We start from the raw sequence: 24,070 nt of genomic DNA, 5'->3' as shown, positions 1-24,070 counted from the left end.
TTGGGTGAGAGGTAGGGTACACCCTGGGCAGGTCACCAATCCATCACAGGACTAACACGGAGACAAGCATCAATCCACAATCTAGTTGACCTCATCTGCACGTTTTTTGGGGTTGAAGGAGAAAACTGGAGCCCCTGGAGGAAACCCACGCATGAGAGAACATGTGAACTCCACAGAGAAAGGCCCCAATCAGGCGCAAGGTTCAAACCCAGAACCGTCTTGCTGTGAGGCGACAGTGCTAACCACTGCACCACTCTCACACCACAACATAACTGACTATTTTCCTATAGCAGCACTCCCTCTTATTTGTATTTCTTACTGGAACCTTGCTGGATGTTTAACATGAATCATATTAAATAGAATATAAAATTGCCTGTGATGCCTCCAGATGAAAAATCCTGCATGAACAACAGATTACAAGCACTGGGTTATGTGAATCGATATGGGAGGCATAATATCATAATTGTATTATTATTACTAGTAGTGATTTAAAAGGAACTTAAAAAAAACCCCGATGGTTTCATTTTAATTTTTTCATTGAAAGAAATTATAACCGTTAATAAAATATATATTATGGGATCTCATGAGCTCGTACTATAACAGTAAGGTTGGTCAGTAGATTCAGAAATTGTAAAAGTTCTGTAATATTCATCAGATATAAAACTAGTGGACTGATATTCAACAGATAAACTTTATCACACTCCAAAGCAGATATAAAAGAAAAAACAACAATACAGCACATAATAAGAATCATAACAGGCTTTAGTGAAAATGTCCATCAATCACCATAACTGAAAAAAAATAAAATAAAATAAAGATCCGCAAATATGAACCGTAGTATTATGCTGTTCCAAAATACAACCATTAAAAACAAAACAGTTCCAAGATGTTAAACAGTTGTAGGGCAGTGTCGTGATGCACTCTTGATCCTCATGCAGCGAGAGATGTAGATCCATCTGTAAGTTCACTTGGCTTAGAGATCCCCTCCGGATGAGCTAGTCAGGCTGTTAGCACGCGGAGAGCCAGATGACCCAACCTGGCCTTGAACATTTGGGCAAAATAATGAGTGAAATGACTCGTTTTCAGCCAATTCCATATTCTAATGGCTGAGCAATTTTAAAGTGTTAAAAAAAAAAAATAAAAGGGCAAGAGGGAGCTGAAGAAACGTCTAGATTGCACAGAAGCCTTTTTGCCCCAAGTGATGGAAAAGCAGTTTGGAAACACGCTTATAAATTCCAAACTGATTTTGGGAAGGATATAACAGCTGTACTTGTGAATTCTGCTCAAATGTAACAGTCTTGATGGCCGGAGGATCAGAAGGCAAGTTGAAGGAAACATGACGATAGGGACACGACACATCTGCACGCTTATAAAAATTTTAGAAGATAAAACATCAATAATAAATCATTTTACGGAAACCACAAATGTTTTCAGTGTAATTAACTGAAACCCACTGGGATCCGCTATTATTTCAAGTTCTAGATTGAAAAGTTCCTCATGATAACAGAGACCTGAGAACTCGATTTGTGCTTGAGCGAGCTTTAGGCTCAGCAATATAAAAAAAATACAAGTGTCCATAAGGATCATTTCGCAAATATTTTAGATCTTAACCAATACACACACACACACACACACAATCATAGACTTGTGTATAAACACTGGGCATCGTGTAGTCCTGGAGCTCGTCACGCTGCTAGATTTTAGCGTTTTCATATATCCAGTCACGGAACACTGTGAGTCGTGTGTAGATGCCGGGTTTATTGCGGCGCGCGCAGCCTTCTCCCCAACTCACGATCCCAGCCTGGAACCAAATATTAGCCTTGGAGAGACAAACCAAAGGACCTCCTGAGTCACCCTGTGAAACACACATTCACAGATGAGGAGTTGAGATGAGGTGTATTATAATTAAGAGAGGGGGGGGGGAATGATAAGAGAAGAAAGTCAAGATGACTCGATAACGTGTAACCAAAAACACAGGTGGGGAAAAATTAAATAAAAAAGGCGTCTGGAAAGATTAATAGAAGACAGTAGGAGGTGGAAAGCAAGAGCAAAGTATATGGATAAATATGAACAGATAAGACAAAAGAAAGAACAGATAAAGGTATGAGAAAGAGAACAAGCAGTAAACAAGTATATAGGAAAAAAGATTAATAGAGGAAAAAGAGAGGAAGTAGATTGGAAAATTAATATGCAAGACGAGACAGCCAGAAAAAGGAAAAGACAAATGAGGCAGAGGAAAAAGCTGAAATGAAGAAGGAAACTGGAAAAGGAGATAAAAACAATATTAATTGAAGAGATAAGAGAAAGAAAGGAGACTAAAGGAGAAGGGGAACGTTTTAAAGGAACAGTTTGGCGCAAAAAAAGAAAGTCTAAACTTTTCTATTGACCTTAAATGCAGTGCTTTCTTTAGTTCTGTGCTAGAGGTACGGTACAAGAACTTGTTGGAAGATCACTGAAAGTCTTTTCTCTCGATACAATATCCTGATATTTTCAAATACTTGCTTCAGAATCTCTTACAAGAAAATAATTTATTTTTCTATAACAGTAGCTCGAAGAGCAACAAAACATTAATTTTCTTATTTAGCAGAAAAACAATTGTTAACATGTTGAATTTTTCCTCAAAGAAGAAATTTATTTCACATTCGTCGTCTGCAGTGTTGGTATTTAAAGACAGAGGAGTCTGGCACTTTGTGTTTCTCAGCAACATGAAAAGCGGATATGTTCATAGCTCTTATATCATCAGGGTTTAAAAGTAGTATCTTGTGGTACGAGAAGAATAAGAATAAAGGGAACTTTTACTCCGGTGGAGCACCGCGGCTGCCCCGGTAGAGCGTTCACACGGTACAAAGTTATACCGGTGTCGCCCCTGAAAGCTGCTTAAACCGGTGCAAATCTAACCCTGCTCGGGAGGCGGTTTAAGAAATTTACTCTGGAGTAAATGCTAGTTTGCGGGGCAGCACTGATATAAAATGGGACGTCTGAACGCTACAGGGGTAGACTCGCTACGCGTGAGGAGAGTTGATTACATACTGGCATTGCATAATTTGCATCCTGGTATGTTGCGCTTCCAAAATGGCGAATATCAACAACAACAGAACTTCCAGTGTTGCCAGATTGGGCGGTTTTAAGTGCATTTTGGCGGATTTGAACATATTTTGGGCTGGAAAACGTCAGCAGTATCTGGCAACACTGGTGTCTTCATCCACGTTGTTTTCCCGGCGCTTGGTGATGCCATGACAACCGGGAAAAGGAAGTACATTTTCACGCATGCGCATATTTCATTTCCGCATTATTACTATCGTATAGCACGGTCGCAAAAAACTGCCGTGTGAACGCAAGTGGGGCTGCACCGGTGCTAACACGCTTCTCTCTAGTAAGCAGGTTTGTGATGTGTGAACGCTCCACAAAATTTACACCGGTGTAAGATATATCGCAACAAAATACATCGGTGCAGCATCGATGCAAATATGTGCCGTGTGAACACCCCTTAACCTCCTAAGGCCCAAGCTGGTTTTTTACATGCATTTTTTATTTCTCTTTGCTATTTGGGCTTATTAGAGCCTGATTAGAATAAAAACTAAGCATCATCTTTTGATAAGATGTACTTTTAGAGAAAAAGTATGTCCACATATGTGGATTCGTGTTCCGAATTTCCATAAAGTGCTGTCCACGCATGTGACCGCTAAGCCCTAGGAGGTTAAGAAACCTTTACCGTATGTAGTCACATGTACACCCAAGCACAGTGAAATTCCTCCTCTGGATTTAACCCATCTTGAAGCAGTGAACATATGCATGAACACACAAGTGAGCAATGAGCACACACGCATACCCAGAGCAGTGGGCAGTGATGCTACAGCACCCGGAGAGCAGTCGGGGGTTCGGTGCCTTGCTCAAGGGCACTTCAGCCATGATACAGAGGGAGGGGGAAGTGCTGTTCATTCACTCAACTCCCCTCACAGTTTTTTCTGCCAGTCCTGGGAATCGAACCAGCAACCCTTTGGGCCCAAGGCTGCTTCTCTAACCTTGCCCCCAAGGAACAGCATTAAATGTAACTATAAATGGATAAAAACTACACACACATATGCCATTCTGTAATATATAAAAAAAAAAAAATGTAATCATTGGCACATTGCTGCAGTATAAGGGGAACAAAACATTTCAGTGACGGTGAAAAATAATTGGACTCGCACACTTTTTTTTTAAAATCATGAATCGATAAATGTCCCATTAATGAAGTGTTTGATTCCTTGACATAACAGAAGAGTTGGGGTGGGGGAGTGATGTAAACTACAGTGAGGGGCCATGAACCATTTATTGCATCACCTTCTATATCTTTCCGTGTCCGAAATCGCTCACTATTCACTATATAGTGGACTATATAGCGAGTTCACCATTTTGTAGTGCTGTCCATAACGATAGTGAGGATTATTTCCACCCTATATAGTGCACTCAAAGTATCCCACAATGCATCACGAAAAGTAGTGTACAACCGATGGTCACTAACCAAGCAATATATCCCATCATGCATTGCGGTCACGCTAAAAGAAATCAAATTAAAAGCCTCAGATTTGATTTAATAAAAGGCAGCGGCAAAGAAGAAAGTATTCAGCCTTGATTTAAAAAAAAAAACTGAAAGATGCAGGTACTTTGAATTTATTAATGTGGGAAATACACTCAGTATAATATGGATTTATCACAAAAATACACATTATTTACCAGCTGGGAGGTCCCAGAGGGCCGAGGTCAGTATTCAAGGCCGACGTCACGGTATTTCACCATACGGACCAACCTTAAGCTGGTAAATAATATATTTATTTTTTTCTTTACCAAATTCTAACAGAAAACGAGAGCGCCTGAAAGGGAAAACCCATAGATACACATAGAAGACTAGATGCCTCACCGCGTATTCCAGAACGTCCGCACAGGGCGGCCATCTTACCACAGGCAAGCTTTTCCACAGAATTTGCGGTAAACTGAGGTAAGACCATTGAGATGCTTAAATGTTTATACTCTTATCTCGCTGAAATTTTGACGTATATACAAATGGTTTGATTTCTTAAAACATTATTAATGTGGCTGTAATTCTGGGTGCTTGAACATGCTAAAATCGTACCTTTTCTCTTCAAAAACGACTTACTGCAGCTTTGTCAAAGTTGTGTTTCATGCTAGGCTAGCTCGTAGCACCAAGTAATTTTACACGGAAGGTCATGAGATAATATTTTCAATAACTGAAGTTGCACTTGCACATGGTTTTCATTTTCGGGTTGGTTAATTTAAAACAACTTACATTATGATTTCTAGAGGAAATTAAATTACTGACTGTGACGAGATGCCAGACTTCTGCGCAGCTTTCGGTTGCTCGAACCAGCGATGTCTGGAAAGTAGGGCACGCGGGATCACCTTTCACCAGTAAGATAATACATCATTTTTTTAAGGATAATCGGTAGCATTATTTACTTAGTGAAATAATCTCCAATATAGTTCCTGATATGAGCAGCCGGGCTAGGACAACAGTATCATACTGTATCGTTACATTTGGGTATGAGGTTGTACAACCCCGATTCCAAAAAAGTTGGGACAAAGTACAAATTGTGAATAAAAACGGAATGCAATGATGTGGAAGTTTCAAAATTCCATATTTTATTCAGAATAGAACATAGATGACATATCAAATGTTTAAACTGAGAAAATGTATCTTTTAAAGAGAAAAATTAGGTGATTTAAAATTTCATGACAACAACACATCTCAAAAAAGTTGGGACAAGGCCATGTTTACCACTGTGAGACATCCCCTTTTCTCTTTACAACAGTCTGTAAACGTCTGGGGACTGAGGAGACAAGTTGCTCAAGTTTAGGGATAGGAATGTTAACCCATTCTTGTCTAATGTAGGATTCTAGTTGCTCAACTGTCTTAGGTCTTTTTTGTCATATCTTCCGTTTTATGATGCGCCAAATGTTTTCTATGGGTGAAAGATCTGGACTGCAGGCTGGCCAGTTCAGTACCCGGACCCTTCTTCTACGCAGCCATGATGCTGTAATTAATGCAGTATGTGGTTTGGCATTGTCATGTTGGAAAATGCAAGGTCTTCCCTGAAAGAGACGTCGTCTGGATGTGAGCATATGTTGCTCTAGAACCTGGATATACCTTTCAGCATTGATGGGGTCTTTCCAGATGTGTAAGCTGCCCATGCACATGCACTAATGCAACCCCATACCATCAGAGATGCAGGCTTCTGAACTGAGCGCTGAGAACAACTTGGGTCGTCCTTCTCCTCTTTAGTCCGAATGACACGGCGTCCCTGATTTCCATAAAGAACTTCAAATTTTGATTCGTCTGACCACAGAACAGTTTTTCACTTTGCCACAGTCCATTTTAAATGAGCCTTGGCCCAGAGAAGACGTCTGCGCTTCTGGATCATGTTTAGATACGGCTTCTTCTTTCAACTATAGAGTTTTAGCTGGCAACAGTGGATGGCACGGTGAATTGTGTTCACAGATAATGTTCTCTGGAAATATTCCTGAGCCCATTTTGTGATTTCTAATACAGAAGCATGCCTGTATGTGATGCAGTGTCGTCTAAGGGCCTGAAGATCACGGGCACCCAGTATGGTTTTCCGGCCTTGACCCTTACGCACAGAGATTCTTCCAGATTCTCTGAATCTTTTGATGATCTTATGCACTGTAGATGATGATATGTTCAAACTCTTTGCAAATTTACACTGTCGAACTCCTTTCTGATATTGCTCCACTATTTGTCGGCGCAGAATTAGGGGGATTGGTGATCCTCTTCCCATCTTTACTTCTGAGAGCCGCTGCCACTCCAAGATGCTCTTTTTATACCCAGTCATGTTAATGACCTATTGCCAATTGACCTAATGAGTTGCAATTTGGTCGTACAGCTGTTCCTTTTTTGTACCTTTAACTTTTCCAGCCTCTTATTGCCCCTGTCCCAACTTTTTTGAGATGTGTTGCTGTCATGAAATTTCAAATGAGCCAATATTTGGCATGAAATTTCAAAATGTCTCACTTTCGACATTTGATATGTTGTCTATGTTCTATTGTGAATACAATATCAGTTTTTGAAATTTGTAAATTATTGCATTCCGTTTTTGTTTACAATTTGTACTTTGTCCCAACATTTTTGGAATCGGGGTTGTAAGTGAGTAAGCTGTTTATTTAACTTTAGCTTCCCCTACGGCCCTATCACATGTAAAAATATTTTCACTAAAAATTGGAAATAAATTGTATGGTTATTTGTCCTAAGGCCGCAGTTATCCATAAGTATGCAGTGTTAGGCTTCTCACAGCACAGGAATTTCAGTATGTATTTTTTTTAAAACATAAAATGATTATTCATCATTAATATCATAAATACATACTTCCGTTTTTTTTTTATATAACAAACCAAACCGTTTGAATATCGATTGAAATTTGAGGAAGTTACGGTCATCTGAAAAGTACATATCGCTACCAACACAATGTAATGGGTAAACCAGCTGTCTGAGGTAAGATGGCCGCCATGTGCGGACGTTCGACTTCGTTGATGGGCAACGGGGACGAGGCATCTAGTCTTCTATGTATATCTATGGGAAAACCAAGCTGAGGCGAGCCGCCATTTTGAATCCTCATTCACGGCTGTAATGCAAATGGCTTCCTCCTCGGTATACAAGTGCACTTCCATGGCAGGAAAACAACTACACTGGCAGTCAATGAAAAAGTCCAGGTCAATAATTCAACATATTATGCAATACGGAGTTGGGGAAATGTTTGTTTTGAGATGTTTCTATTGAATAGCGTGCACAGAAGTAATTAATGAGTTCTCCTCAATCCAAACATTTTTCAATAGTCTTCAGGGAGTGGTCTTTAGGAATCAGCTCAAAGTGCTGTTTTGGAGAAAAACAAAAATTTGTACACGGTTGAAAGGATGGGTTGGATAGCCTTTATTAAGGCCATGAAAAAGCCGACTTTTGTATTCCTTATGTCCAAGATGCCACGGTTAAATCCAGATGACAGATGCACGTCCGCATGCTGCCCGTGTCACCAGAGGGTTCCTGGAAGGTCAGAATGTCCAAACCCTGCCATGGCCTGCGTATTCACCTGATCTCAATCCCATTGAGCATTTATGGGATCACCTTGGTGTTCAGATCCAGAACCGTGTTCCTCGTCCCATGAACAGAGGTCAACTGATCCAGGCTCTTCAAGAGGAGTGGCAGGCCATTCCACAAGACAGGATTCGCCGTTTGATATGCAGTATGCGTCGCAGACTGACGGCTTGTATTGCTGTTGGTGGGGACAATACTCGGTACTGAAGCTGCAACTTTCCAATTACAGGGTATCCATTTTGTTCGGACTGTACATTATCAAAGCTCACAACAATTGTGATTTTTTGTTTATTCATCTCGAGTTAAATGTCAGTATATTGATCTGTAAGCTTCTAGTACATGATTTCATAGCTTATGAATAAAATTATTTTCATAAATGTCACCTGGACATTTTCATTGACTGTCAGTGTACATTTTGCCGCCTATGTAGTCCTCCATTTATACAAAATTGAGTCATTCAGGATTCAGCCATGTTTTTGCTTGGCGCTAGCTTTCTCCAGAAATGTTTTATTTTATTTCTTCTTCATCAGGGTAGTAAAACTCGCTTTCGCTGTGAACATTGTCATTATCGCTAGCCATGCTGTAAAATTAATGCTATTCTCCTGAGAAATGCGAAAATAAATGTTGACAAAAAAACGCTACCATGTTTTTTGTTGTGAACGAGCGAGTCGCCAGAGGTCCGTAACTGGGGTCCATACCGTAGGATACGGACCCGCTCGCCAGCCAATCAGAGCGCAGGATTTGGACCACGAAAAAAATAAATGAATGCATTTATTATTTTGAAAACCCACCAGCCGACTGATCTGGCACGTTTTAATTGTGCGACAGTAATGACGTGAATACCAGCGCGACGGAGTGTGCATGTGACAAAGGCTTCTTCTTCTAAAAGCGTTTATTTCACTTTATCAATGAGCTCACTATATAGTCCTCTAAATAGTAATTCCCTATATAGATATTGTGATATGCGGTGAAAGTGGAAAGGAGGTTGAGCTGAGTTTGGAGAGATGGAGGTATGCATTGGAACGAAGAGGAATGAAGGCGAGTAGAAGCAAAACAGAATACATGTGCAGCAGTGAGAATGAGGATGAGAGTGTAGTGAAGATGCAAGGAGTAGACGTAAAGAAAGTTGGTGAATTCAAATACCTGGGGTCAACTGTGCAGGACAATGGGGGCTGCGATAGTGAGGTGAGAAAGAGAGTGCAGGCAGGGTGGAGCAGTTGGAGAAGGATTTCGGGAGTCATTTGTGATCGGAAAGTCCCAGCAAAAGTGAAAGGTAAGATGTATAAGACAGTAGTGGGACCAGCTGTGATGTATGGATTGGAGACCGGACCCTTAACGAAGAGACAGGAGGCAGAGTTGGAGGTGGCGGAGTTGAGGATGTTAAGGTTTGCGATGGGAGGTTGGACAGGATAAGGAACGAGCACATCAGAGGGACAGCACATGTGGAGAGCTTGGGAATTAAGCTAAGAGAGATGAGACAGATGGTATGGGCACATCCTGAGAAGAGATGCAGAGCATGTTGGAAGGAGAATGTTGAGGATGGAGCTGCCAGGCACACGAAAACGATGAGATACTGTACAAGGATGTGGTGAGAGAGGACATGAAAGTGGCAGGTGTGGTAGAGAAGGATGCGGAAGACGGGGAGCAATGCAGACGAAAGATCCGCTGTAGCGACCCCTAATCGGGAGCAGCCAAAAGAAGAAGAAGAAAGAAGATAGTAATTCCCTATATAGGGAGTAGTGGACGAGTGAGCGATTTCGGACACAGGGTTAGTGTCTTGAGTAGAATAACCTGCACTACAGGAACTCATGATTCCAGCGCTCCAAGATGGCCGCCGTAAAAGATTACAGCATTCTGCCAAACAGTGACTTTTCGTTCATGTCAATTATAGTACAGCAAGTCACATCATGTCCTGTGCGTGAACTCACTGAGGAACCGGATGCGGTTTGAGGCAGATGTTCACGGAAAAATATTTTGGGTGAAAAAAAAAAAAAAGTCATTAACCAAGTCAGTACTTTCCATTAGCCTTACAGCTCCAGAGCATAACTAAAGGTGTACTAGCTTAGGACATTAGGTTTTTTTTTTTCTTGCTGAACCGTTCCTTTTAATGAAATAAACCAGAGAAGGAGAAAGAGATAGATGAATAAAAAAGGAAATGAGAGAGGGGGAACAAAAAAAATGAGACAAAAGACAAAAGGAGAGAGAGAGAGAGACGATAATGAGTGAGAAGAGCTGTAGTGGGTGAGGCACAGATAGAGAATTTAATTATTATTATGATGATCACTTGTCATCCATCATATCGTACTTCTAATTTAGCCATATTATTTATTGTTCCATTTCATTTCGTCGCCATTACCCCGGAATGATTTGTTTTAGGCGTAATACAATTTTGCCGTTAATTACTTTGCCAATATCGCTGCGTAAACAGCGCAGGCAATAAAGCCTGTTTGGATTGGAAACTGAAATGAGAGAACGTGAGAGGACGAGCCAGCACACGAGACTGAATTAGACGGAGAGAGAGACTGGGGAGATAGAGAAAGACGGAAAGAGACTGAGGAAGGCAGAAAGGGTCTGTCTGAAGGAAGCGGAGTAAAATAAGGAGATTAGGGTTGGAAAGAGCAGACAAGTATGAGGTAGAAAGGATGAATAACAACAGCAGAAAAGAAATTATGGAAATCGGGCTGATTTTCATATCAAGGAACAGAGAACAACAATTATACTCCTGCAGCATGAGTGCACACACACACACACACACACACACACACACACCAGGAGACAAAAGTACAAAGTCTGGGTCATATTTACAGTTAAAGGCTTCCAAAGGGGAAACAACTGATTAGATTCCTATTTAAAGAAGAAGAAGAAACCTTTGTCACATGCAAACTTCACGCACAGTGAAATTTAACCCAGCTGAAGCAGTGAACACACACACACACACACACACAGAGCAGGCCAAGATAATGCTCCTCAGAATGGGGGTTCTGCATCTTATGCCGCTTTTCCACTACAAACGCGGCTGAGCCGTGCCGTGCTGAGTCGAGCTGAGTGGGGCTGTTGGAGTTGCATTTCGACTACAACCGCGCTGAACCGTGCTGGCTGGAAGTGGGTGGACACATTGGGTGGAGTTAGCGAAAGTGGGTGGACGTCACGTGATGTCGTTAAGCAGCGCAAACAGTGACATCAGTGACAGTGGCGGAACAAGTCAGAGCCGGGCCGGGGGCGGGGCAAATGACCGGGCCCTTTATTAAAGCTTATCATAACATCATTTTAGGCTACAAAATGTCCGCAACTGCGGTGTTTACCAATTTCAACACTACCGGGTGCAACTATGTTATTTAGTACATCAAGTCCTTCAAACGAACATGTAACTCAGAAACAAAAAACATTAGGATACTGTACATGGCTCATAATAAAACATCATTAGCCTATACTGCGCACATTATTTGAAGGGCATACGAATGAGCGCTCAGAGGTTGCAACGGTGACAGGAAGAGTCAGAAATAAAAGGAGGGCGGTGCAAACCTCACTGAATGCACTGTGTTTACCAATTTCAACACTCCGGGGTGCAACTATGTTATTTTGTACATTAAGTCCTTCAAACGAACATGTAACTCAGAAACAAAAAAACATTAGGCGACATACTGTACATGGCTCATAATAAAACATCAATAGCCTACTGCGCGCATTATTTGAAGGGCATACGACGAGCCTTGCGCTCCGCGAACTCGTCCACGATGCTCTGTATGTCACTGATTCAGTGAGCTTTTAAGCGGTAGTCTCACAACCCTGATAGTAAACAATAAACATGGAGGACATGGAGTCGTTAGTGTTGCTGGTCTTGGTGCTGTGGCTTGTTGTCACCGACAACGCCAACAGATACTGGCAAGAGCGTATAGATGAGGCGAGGCGCATAAGGCTTCAGAAATTCTCGTAATTCGTAATTCTTCTTCTTCCGGGTTTACGGTGTTTACAGATCCCAGCGCGCTCGCGGGGCGTGTGTGGGCATGTGAGGACACTCCTCCTCACCAATCAGTGCACAGGGGAGTGTCTGCTCACGCCTCCAGTCTCACTCGGCACGGCTTGGCTCGCTTCAGCCCCACTCCAAAACGGTGCGAGTTTTAGGGGCTAAGCAGGGCTGAAGCGAGCTGAGTCGTGCTGGTTTTTGGTAGTCGAAATGCGAGCCGTGTCGGGCTGAAGTGAGCTGAAGCGAGCTGAAAAAGGGTAGTGGAAAAGGGCCATTATAGTACAGTGGAGGAGGTGTGGCTTCTGCGTCCGTCAGTCACAGTGGAGGAGGTGTGGCTTCTGCGTCCGTCAGTCACAGTGGAGGAGGTGTGGCTTCTGCGTCCTTTAGGACAGTGAGGAGGTGTGGCTTCTGCGTTCATCAGTCACAGTGGAGAAGGTGTGGCTTCTGCATTCGTCAGTCACAGTGGAGGAGGTGTGGCTTCTGCGTTCGTCAGTCACAGTGGAGGAGGTGTGGCTTCTGCGTTCGTCAGTCACAGTGGGGGAGGTGTGGCTTCTGCGTCCGTCAGTCACAGTGGAGGAGGAGTGGCTTCTGCGTCCGTCAGTCACAGTGGAGGAGGTGTGGCTTCTGCGTTCGTCAGTCACAGTGGAGAAGGTGTGGCTTCTGCGTTCGTCAGTCACAGTGGAGGAGGTGTGGCTTCTGCGTTCGTCAGTCACAGTGGAGGAGGTGTGGCTTCTGCGTTCGTCAGTCACAGTGGGGGAGGTGTGGCTTCTGCGTCCTTCAGGACAGTGAGGAGGTGTGGCTTCTGCGTCCGTCAGTCACAGTGGAGGAGGTGTGGCTTCTGCGTTCGTCAGTCACAGTGTAGGAGGTGTGCCTTCCACGTCCGTCAGTCACAGTGGAGGAGGTGTGGCTTCTGCGTTCGTCAGTCACAGTGGAGGAGGTGTGGCTTCTGCATCCTTCAGGACAGTGAGGAGGTGTGGCTTCTGCGTCCGTCAGTCACAGTGGAGGAGGTGTGCCTTCCGCGTCCGTCAGTCACAGTGGAGGAGGTGTGCCTTCCGCGTCCGTCAGTCACAGTGGAGGAGGTGTGGCTTCTGCGTCCGTCAGTCACAGTGGAGGAGGTGTGGCTTCTGCGTTCGTCAGTCACAGTGGAGGAGGTGTGGCTTCTGCATCCTTCAGGACAGTGAGGAGGTGTGGCTTCTGCGTTCGTCAGTCACAGTGGAGGTGTGGCTTCTGTGTTCGTCAGTCACAGTGGAGGAGGTGTGGCTTCTGTGTTCGTCAGTCACAGTGGAGGAGGTGTGGCTTCTGGTTTTGTCAGTCACAGTGGAGGAGGTGTGGCTTCTGCGTTCATCAGTCACAGTGGAGGAGGTGTGGCTTCTGCGTTCGTCAGTCACAGTGGGGGAGGTGTGGCTTCTGCATTCGTCAGTCACAGTGGGGGAGGTGTGGCTTCTGCATTCGTCAGTCACAGTGGAGGAGGTGTGGCTTCTGCGTTCGTCAGTCACAGTGGAGGAGGTGTGGCTTCTGCATCCTTCAGGACAGTGAGGAGGTGTGGCTTCTGCGTTCGTCAGTCACAGTGGAGGAGGTGTGGCTTCTGTGTTCGTCAGTCACAGTGGAGGAGCTGTGGCTTCTGCATCCTTCAGGACAGTGAGGAGGTGTGGCTTCTGCGTTCATCAGTCACAGTGGGGGAGGTGTGGCTTCTGCATCCTTCAGGACAGTGAGGAGGTGTGGCTTCTGCGTTCGTCAGTCACAGTGGGGGAGGTGTGGCTTCTGCATCCTTCAGGACAGTGAGGAGGTGTGGCTTCTGCGTTTGTCAGTCACAGTGGAGGAGGTGTGGCTTCTGCGTTCGTCAGTCACAGTGGAGGAGCTGTGGCTTCTGCGTTCGTCAGTCACAGTGGAGGAGGTGTGGCTTCTGCGTTCGTCAGTCACAGTGGAGGAGGTGTGGCTTCTGCGTTCGTCAGTCACAGTGGAGGAGGTGTGGCTTCTGCATCCGTCAGTCACAGTGGAGGAGGTGTGGCTTCTGCATCCGTCAGTCACAGTGGAGGAGGTGTGGCTTCTGCATCCGTCAGTCACAGTGGAGGAGGTGTGGCTTCTGCATTCGTCAGTCACAGTGGAGGAGGAGTGGCTTCTGCATTCGTCAGTCACAGTGGAGGAGGTGTGGCTTCTGCGTTCTTCAGTCACAGTGGAGGAGGTGTGGCTTCTGCATCCTTCAGGACAGTGAGGAGGTGTGGCTTCTGCGTTCGTCAGTCACAGTGGAGGAGGTGTGGCTTCTGTGTTCGTCAGTCACAGTGGAGGAGGTGTGGCTTCTGGTTTTGTCAGTCACAGTGGTGGAGGTGTGGCTTCTGCGTTCAATTGTAGTTAAGGAGGCATGAATTCTGTGTCTGTCAAGCGCAGTGAAGGAGGCGTGACTTATATGTTCATCAGTCACAGTGGAGGTGTGGCTTCTCTGTCAATTGCAACATTGCAGGTGTTGCCTTCATGTGTCACAGTAATGGAAGCGTGGCCTTTGCTGACATTTTATTAAAAACACATACTTCATCCCAGTGGATCCAGTTAAACAGCTCGAAATCAGATGTCTGCTTTCAATTATTTTTCCATACATTATAATTTGTCCTTTATCTTTTATTCAGACATCTGTAATGCCCAAAATCTCAGAGAGAGAGAGAGAGAGAGAGAGAGAGAGAGAGAGAGAGAGATGCCCCTCGATAAGACTTTCTCACATAACTTCATAATGGATTTTACTGCCTTAATTCTAGCTGGATTTAAATAACCATCTCTTACTCAATTATGCCTCAATTTCAAGAATGTGCTGATTAAATTAACATTTAACATCAAGCAATGTGCAGCAGTAATGTCCATGTAAAAACCGTTCAAATGTATAAATTCACTGCATGTCCATTTAGTTTAACACAGAGGGAGAAAGAAAGGGATAAAAGGACCAAAGATGTGTGTTGAGTTACATGTTTAGAGAAAGAGAGGGGCAGAAGAGCGACTGTGCCAGCAGTGAAGCAGAGATGAATATCCGATTATTTCAGATCGCACTAAAGATGGCATTTCATATAAACCTTAATAACAATTCCTGTAATACAAAATATTGTAGACTAAATACGGTCATGCCAATAAAGTTTAAAGCTAAAGGGAAAAAAACTGAGAAAAAGAAAATTGTGTATATGTACAGTATATGCATGTGTTTTTGTAGCAATGGAAGTGTGTGTGTGTGTGTGTGTGTGTGTGTGTGTACCTGACAAGCGTCTACACCTCCAGCAAGGAAGCCGCTGCACAACATGCGTGAGGTCACCTGACCGTCTATTACCATATCACACACTGTGTCATTAATGATTTTCACCTCCGCTGTCTGCAGAATCAAAGAGGGCCGTCCTGAGAGAGAGAGAGAGAGAGAGATAGATAGAGAGAGAGAGAGAGAGAGAGAGAGAGAGAGAGAGAGAGAGAGAGAGAGAAGCATAACTAAATAAGTGTAAGCTCACTCACCTTCCCTGATCACCTCCTTCATTCGGCACCTCCCCTCACTTACCTCCTCCCTGAGCACTTTTACTTACTCACTTCCTGCCCTGACCATCTCCCTTCACCCACCTCCATCGACAATTACCTCCTGAGCAACTCCTTCATTCGGCACCTCCCCCCACTCACGTCCTTCATTCGGCACCTCCTCCCCTGAGCACTTTTACTTATTCACTTCCTTCCACGATCACCTCCCTTCGCTCACCTCCTTTCCCGATCACCTCCCCCACTCACCTCATTCCTCTCACTGACCTCCCTTCACTCACCTCCTTCCCTGATCACCTCCCTTCACCCACCTCCTTCCCCAATTACCTCCCCCACTCACCTTCATTCAGCACCTCCCCCCACCCAACTTCCCTAATCACCTCCTTCATTTGGCACCTCCCCCCACTCACTACCTTCATTCGGCACCTCCCCCTTACTCACTTCCTCCCCTGAGCACTTTTACTTATTCACTTCCTTCCCCAATCACCTCCCTTCACCCACCTCCTTCCCCGATCACCTCCTCTCACCTCCTTCCCCGATCGCCTCCCTTCACCCACCTCCTTCCCCAATCACCTCCCCCCACTCACCTCCTTCCCTGAGCACTTTTACTCACTCACTCTCCTCCGTGACCACCTCCCCTCAATCACCACATTACTCACCTCCCTCCCTGAGTGCTCCCCAGCCCGTCACCCAGCAGGGCGTCCCAGGTGGGAACACACGTGAGCTGGATGGCAGACACACTGGATAAACAGTGCTGGAGAACACCAGTGGCTCCTCCAGTTCCAGGAGTGCAATGTCGTTATCGTACGTCAAAAAGTTGTAGTTCTCATGCGGGATGATGGTCTTCACCGTTCGCATCTGTACATCGTCATCATAATTTTGCTGATCGTTCATACCACTGTATGTCCTCCATTTTGATGCCTCACGGTACCTATGGAAGGAAAGTGGAGAGGCTAGCCTGAATGATGACCATTAGATATGGAAAAAAAAAAAGAAAGTGAGACTGAACTGAAATGGTTTTGAATTTTTGATATATTTTAGTAGATTTTTTTTTCTTTGATTCTGGATATTTCATGTCTTTAAAAACCCAAGAACACTCCTAAAGCCAAATGTACAAATTTAAATGTTTTCTTGAGCTAATTTTAAAAACTTTTCCTGGTCAAATCTCTCGAGACCTTTTTTCAGGAGATTGTAGCATGGCATTTTTTCTCCAAGGTCCATGTAGGAACAAAGCGAAAAACTTTAGTGCATTTCACACTTTAGCACACCGCTTCACACTGTCACACTTTAGCGCCTTGTTTTCCCCCATCCTGCTTTTCTAGTCTCCCTACACTGCACAGTTCTGTATTTCTCTGCTCCAAAACTCTTGTGACACTGCATGGTAATGAGCTGAAATGCAGTAATGGGAGTGGGTAAATAATAAGGAAGGAAGTCGAAAGGCCTGCGGAAAAACAGCTTTAGTGCCCCACCTGCTGGAGAGTCCGCTGAAGTACAAGCTTCAGGGTGAGTTCGGTATGCGATGCTTTGCATCATTATGATCAAACCTGTCAAAATATACCATTAAAAGACAGACATCGCTAACTAGCTACTTTGCAATAAAAGTACCTAATAATCCACATATCATGCTCAAACACAGCTTACTCACAGAGATTTGCAAATTGGACGCCACATAACCCTTACGAAAATCTACCATGGTTTACTATGGTTTTACCATGTTTTTTATGTAGTAACCATGATTCTACCATGGTATCTCATGGTTATTCTAAGTACTATGAACCAACCATAGTATTACTATGGTTCATCCATGGTAGTAACCATGGTTCTACTATGGTATCTCATGGTGATTCTAAGTACTATGAACCAACCATAGCATTACTATGGTTCATCCATGGTACTGCAGTAGCTGTGGTAGCATCATAGTTGTACGGTATGTGTAATAGGTCATAGTAACTACGAAATTAGTTTAAAAAGGGATAGTATGGTTTTTAAAAGGATGCACTAACTGTAGTATTACCATGCTTTCGTCCAACAGTCAGTGCTGTAGAGAAGGATCTCGATTAACAGCCCAGATCCATTAACATTTACTCAGAACCTAAAAATTTAAGTGAACATTGAGGTAAAATGCACCATGGTTTTCATGGTTACCCAAAAAACCATGAAAACCATGAATAACTATAAACCATGGTAAAACCATGGTTAGTTTTCATAGTAAAACCATGGTTAATTTTCAAGCCTGATAATTAACAAACTTATTTAACAAAGAAAAACCTATAACTACTGATCTGGCAAAATTTGCTGTGAGGAGATGGTTACTGAACGTTTTTGGAAGGAGTTTCCAGTGTCGGCACTTTGTAACCTTAAAGCCAGAACGAAGAAGGTTTCCTCCACAGGAAAGTGCACAAAAAAAAGATGGTGGCTATTAGATTTTGCAGCTTATCTGCAAGTTGAATTATTTATTGTATTACTGTCTTATAACTTCAAGAGAGGAAAAGATTATATATAATTTATTGCTGTTTTAACATTCAGTTCTAACAGAACCCTGTTTCATGGACATTAAACAAAATGTTACACGTAGCTATAAACAGATAAAAAGTACAATGTGTCATTGCTTTAATTAATAAAAAGAGCAACTGTGCTGTTATTGGAAAATCAACCTCTGCGTGGTAAAAGTAACTCCAAGATTCGGGTGCCACATTGCTGATTACTTTCCTAGAACAGGATGCACCCAAGTGTGTTATTCCTTACAGTACAGAAAAGGTATGAAATGTAACGCTGCTCAAGCAACGGTTTCTTGACCCTGTTTGATCAGACAACACGTTTCGGTTAACTGACTGCCTTTGGAGTATGTGGAAGTCTGACTATTTTCCACCTCCCCCAATGTATGTGGGATCACAAACTTTTGATTGTACGGTACTTACAAAGGGTCTCCAGTCATAAAGCAATGAGCGGCACTGAGCAGCCATTTGTCGGAGATGATCGAGGCGCCACAGACGTGCCCACTGGTATGGTAGTGTAGGCTGACCTGCCACGGCCAATCACCCACATTGGCATCCTGCCCACCAACAATCCGGTTGAGTTTGTACGGTCGCTCACCACAGTCTGAAATGAACAGGCAGTATTCAGGACACAAATAACTAGGGTTCAAGTAAATAAAATGAGGAGCTCATACTTTGCCCCACTGTTTCAGTACTTTTGTTATTCTACCTCAATTTCCCGCAAACGATGCACACAGACTTGCTAATTAGCTAGCACAAGTAGCTGGCTTGTGTACGACAAATAACGTTAACTAGCAGAATAAAGTAATGTAGTCATGTCAGCTATGAAAAATATGCCATTGTTGTCAAATCTCGAGAATAAATGGTTATAACACTAATATCCATACCAAGTCTAAAATGCTCTAATGCATCAGAATCAAATCAGCTCGTTAATGCGCTCTTCCTGAGGTCAGTGTGTACCGTATATTAGAGAAGAAAAGCTCATTAAAAAGTGATGCGCAGGCTAACAGGGAAGCAGTGACGGACAGTGACTCACTACAGTCCTGCTCATCAGAACCGTCTGAGCAGTCGTTGACTTTATCACACCTGGCGTTGAGTTTTTTCACACACTGGCCATCTGCGCAGATGTAGGACAAATCTGTGCATGTTCCTGCAGTTGGAATGAAAAGGAAAAGCGATATGATGATGAATATGGAGGAGAAACTAAAAGTCCAGTGCAAAAATACTGCAGTTCCTTTCTTTCCTTCCACCTCATCTTCCTGTCTTCCTTCTTTCCTTCCTTCCTTCAGTTCCACCTCATCTTCCTGCTGTCCTTCCTTCTGTTGCACCTCATCTTTCCTTTCTTCCATTCCACCTTATCTTCCTTTGTTCCTTCCTCCTGTTCCTCCTCATCTTCCTCCCTCCCTTCATCTTCCTCCCATTCCACCTCATCCTCCTTCCTTCCTCCTGTTCCACTTTGTCTTCCTTCTCACCTCATCTTCCTCCCTCCCTTCATCTTCCTCCCTCCCATTCCACCTCATCCTCCTTCCTTCCTCCTGTTCCACTTTGTCTTCCTTCTCACCTCATCTTCCTCCCTCCCATTCCACCTTATCTTCCTTCCTTCCTCCCTCCCATTCCACCTCATCCTCCTTCCTTCCTCCTGTTCCACTTTGTCTTCCTTCTCACCTCATCTTCCTCCCTCCCTTCATCTTCCTCCCTCCCATTCCACCTCATCCTCCTTCCTTCCTCCTGTTCCACTTTGTCTTCCTTCTCACCTCATCTTCCTCCCTCCCATTCCACCTCATCCTCCTTCCTTCCTCCTGTTCCACTTTGTCTTCCTTCTCACCTCATCTTCCTCCCTCCCTTCATCTTCCTCCCTCCCATTCCACCTCATCCTCCTTCCTTCCTCCTGTTCCACTTTGTCTTCCTTCTCACCTCATCTTCCTCCCTCCCTTCATCTTCCTCCCTCCCATTCCACCTTATCTTCCTTCCTTCCTCCCTCCCATTCCACCTCATCCTCCTCCCTTACTCCTGTTCCACTTTGTCTTCCTTCTCACCTCATCTTCCTCCCTCCCTTCATCTTCCTCCCTCCCATTCCACCTCATCCTCCTTCCTTCCTCCTGTTCCACTTTGTCTTCCTTCTCACCTCATCTTCCTCCCTCCCTTCATCTTCCTCCCTCCCATTCCACCTTATCTTCCTTCCTTCCTCCCTCCCATTCCACCTCATCCTCCTCCCTTACTCCTGTTCCACTTTGTCTTCCTTCCTTCCTTCCTTCCTTCCTTCCTACCTCATCTTCCTTCCTTGCTTTTCATTTCTCCCTTTTCAATCATTTCTGCCTTTTCTTTCCATCCTTCCTTCCCATCTTTGTCCTGCTCTTCCTTCCATCCCTTCTTTTCCCTCCTTCCTGCTTTTTTTTTTCTTCTTCCCCATCTTCCTTCCTTCCACCTTATCTTCCTTCATTCCTTTCTGACATCCTTCCTTTACAAAACTCTTGAATTCTCCTTTCTTTCTGAAAAAGGTCTTGATATCTTTGTCATTTAAATACCAAAAAAAAAACAAACAACCAAAGCATTATTAAAGCTTACCTAACAGGACCGGGCAGAGCAGGAAGGACGTGATTAAAATATCTACTTTTAATACTTTTTTTACTCAATGTTTTAACATTTTTTAAAAATTCAATTTTAATAGCCAAAGCAGAATTTACACAATTTACTGTTTGCTGGTGGAGATTATAGTAGCCCTGTGCCAATTATCCATCCGATATGAGCAACTTAAGAGATTGTAAAAAGCCACATTTGTTCCACGGACCACCTGTTACAATCAAGTGTGGGTTTAAAGAGAGAGCTGGAAGATTCTCTTTTACAGCATAGCCAGAGACGTGTTATCAATCAGAACGACTGATCAATAGAGGGCCAGGCAGCTTATCAGCTTTAAATTATGCACAAGCACCAAACAAGCTGAAGAGCGGGACAGAGTGTGGACGAGAGGCACGAATTAAAGGATGGCGATGATTTAATTCAGTAAGCAGAAGCCATGCCTCAAAACTTTACCACCTCTCTGTTTGAGCTGCAAATAGCTGAGTCAGAATTCAGTGGAACTTAAAACTGGCAGCAGGTGTACGCCTACCAGCAGAAACGGCTCATGAGATCAATCTGAAATGAGCAACACGCAGCCATCTGGCCTCTACTGCTTCCTGGTTGTGCTTTAAAATGAACAGCAGCCAATAAATGAAAAGTAAACATAATTCTAAAAATGAAGAAATATTTAAAAAAAAAAATTCTTCCATCCAAAATGGTTAAACAATCCACACAAAACCGACTGGCTGTGTTATGCTGTGGGGGAATTCTGCTGGCGTGTTTTGCTGCACAATGTCGGCATGGTTTAATGTGGACAAAATGATGAAGCATGTGATTACGGCCTTCACAGTCACCACATCTCAACTCATCAGAGAACATCTGTAGGAGATTTTCGAGTAATGTGTTATAGGGCTTTTCCACTACCAACGCGGCTGAGTTGGGCTGAGCTGTGCGGTGCTGAGTTGGGCTGAGTCAAGCTGAGTGGGGCTGTTGGAGTTGCATTTCGACTACAACCGCGCTGAACCGTGCTGGCTGGAAGTGGGTGGACACATTGGGTGGAGTTAGCGAAAGTGGGTGGACGTCACGTGATGTCGTTAGGCGGCGCAAACAGTGACATCAGTGACCTTTTAAGCGGTAGTCTCACGACCCGGATAGTAAACAATAAACATGGAGGACACGTTAGTGTTGCTGGTCTTGGTGCTGTGGCTTGTTGTCACCGACAACGCCAACAGATACTGGCAAGAGCGTATAGATGAGGCGAGGCACATAAGGCTTCAGAAATTCTCGTAATTCGTAATTCTTCTTCTCCCGGGTTTACGGTGTTTACAGATCCCAGCGTGCTCGTGGGGCGTGTGTGGGCATGTGAGGGCACTCCTCCTCACCAATCAGTGCACAGGGGAGTGTCTCCTCACACCCCTAGCCCCACTCGGCTCGGTTGGGCTCACTTCAGCCCCACTCCAAAACCGTGCGAGTTTTGGGTGCTGAGTAAGGCTGAAGTGAGCTCAGTCGTGCTGCTCTGAGGTAGTCGAAACGCGAGCCGTGTTGGGCTGAAGTGAGCCGAAAAAGGGTAGTGGAAAAGGCCCATTAGTCTTATTTTTCTGAAGGCATGTATCTAGGAGGAAGGAAAACAGATACTTGGATAAAGTCTTCACATCCTCAGGTCTCTCCTGTCATCAGAAACGCCATTTAAAACCGTTTTGAAGAATTCTTTTCTTCCTGCAATACGTGTTCTGAATACTCAGAATGTATATCTCAGTGAATATTAGCATTAAAAGGCACTGCAAAGTTCTTAAATGGACAGACGGGTATCTGGATGTTCACTCGCCTTCATCACAGGAAACCTCATCGCTGCCATCTTCACAGTCTTCCTTTCCGTTACACTTTACACTCTGAGGCAAACAGGTGCCATCGCCACAACGGACCTGACTCTTCTGACAGGCTACAGAGAGCGAGAGAGACAGACAGACAGAGACAGACAAAAAACATTTAAAATCATTCATCGGTAACCACTGTGGATGTCGGTAACACTAGGCATAAGATCAGAGAATTTCCCCTGGATAAAACCCCAGTCCATCGCAGAACACCACGTCCACGCGCACACTTATTTGCACCTAGGCCTAATTTAGCATCATCTACCTATTAGACAGTGAGAGGAAACTAAAAAACCCTGAGGAAACCCATGCACACACTTTTTTTTTTTAAACTTATTACCAATGCTGAATCATTAATGCAGTCCTGTATGTACTGATCAAATACCAGAGTCATCAACAAAAGGCATATCAGAAACAGACTTATAACTCATTCCTTCTGCATTTTATTTAGACGAGGCTTCCTCGGAAAACAGGATACACCGATTTTGGAGGCTTGGATGGGTCCATCTCAGAGAAAGCAATTTCATAATTCTGGTTCTTGAGGTCCAATTATGCTCTTTGATACCATTCTGTACCCAAACCAGCAATAATGGGTTGTTCATGGTTTTTAGGTCTTACTATTCCATCTCTAGTTTAAATCATACAATACAAACCTGGCCTCTGAATACATACAGGTGAGAGCGGACTTTTGCATCTCCTATGGGTTTTAATGGACAAAGTAGTGCATGATATTTTGCAGACTGGATCCAAAACCTCGCCAGAGTATTGCAAGGCAGTTATCAAGGCAAATAATATGCATACGGGTTACAGGACAAATATTTCCACCATGCTTGGAAAGGACACCAATTCTGGAATAAAACAGCATTTGAATATTTTGTGTTTTAAGATGGAAAAAAAATAAAAATACTCACTGCAGTTTTGTTCATCGCTGTTGTCTCCGCAGTCGTTGACTTGGTCACACAGCCAGTACCGAGGTTTACATATGCCATTGTCACACTTAAAGTTGTCATCCTCACATTCTGGGGGTGGGGGAGAGGAAAGGACACACATATAAACTCAGATTCTTAAGATATAAAAATGTACTCAGTGAACATGTCATGTTTAAATAAACAATGTCACTATTTCTCAAACTAGAGACCGGGATGTTGAAATGCTGGCACTACCAGTGTGCTCAAACACAGTGTCTTATATCCTAAACTACAACCCCGATTTCAAAAAAGTTGGGACAAAGTACAAATTGTAAATAAAAACGGAATGCAATGATGTGGAAGTTTCAAAATTCCATATTTTATTCAGAAGAGAACATAGATGACATATCAAATGTTTAAACTGAGAAAATGTATCATTTAAAGAGAAAAATTAGGTGATTTTAAATTTCATGACAACAACACATCTCAAAAAAGTTGGGACAAGGCCATGTTTCCCACTGTGAGACATCCCCTTTTCTCTTTACAACAGTCTGTAAACGTCTGGGGACTGAGGAGACAAGTTGCTCAAGTTTAGGGATAGGAATGTTAACCCATTCTTGTCTAATGTAGGATTCTAGTTGCTCAACTGTCTTAGGTCTTTTTTGTCGTATCTTCCGTTT

At 43.7% G+C, this 24,070-nt stretch overlaps 1 protein-coding gene across 2 annotated transcripts in view; it reads right to left on the bottom strand.

Moving 5' to 3' along the window:
• Positions 1–677: 677 nt before the first annotated feature.
• Positions 678–24,070, bottom strand: part of st14 (ST14 transmembrane serine protease matriptase) — a 176,147-nt gene continuing 152,754 nt past the window's right edge. For both annotated transcript variants that reach the window (XM_060897683.1, XM_060897684.1), the window contains exons 13-19: positions 23,394–23,501; positions 22,437–22,550; positions 19,092–19,205; positions 18,479–18,659; positions 16,220–16,491; positions 15,298–15,434; positions 678–1,855 (exon numbers count right to left, since the gene is read on the bottom strand). In XM_060897683.1, coding sequence (XP_060753666.1) covers positions 1,694–1,855; positions 15,298–15,434; positions 16,220–16,491; positions 18,479–18,659; positions 19,092–19,205; positions 22,437–22,550; positions 23,394–23,501 — 1,088 coding nt within the window. In that variant the 3' untranslated portion in view covers positions 678–1,693. The remainder of the gene's footprint in view (positions 1,856–15,297; positions 15,435–16,219; positions 16,492–18,478; positions 18,660–19,091; positions 19,206–22,436; positions 22,551–23,393; positions 23,502–24,070) is intronic.

Source organism: Neoarius graeffei, chromosome 17, assembly GCF_027579695.1.
Source record: "Neoarius graeffei isolate fNeoGra1 chromosome 17, fNeoGra1.pri, whole genome shotgun sequence".
Lineage (NCBI taxonomy): Eukaryota > Metazoa > Chordata > Actinopteri > Siluriformes > Ariidae > Neoarius > Neoarius graeffei.
Note: the sequence above shows the minus strand (reverse complement) of the source record. Positions and strands in the feature narration are given on the sequence as shown.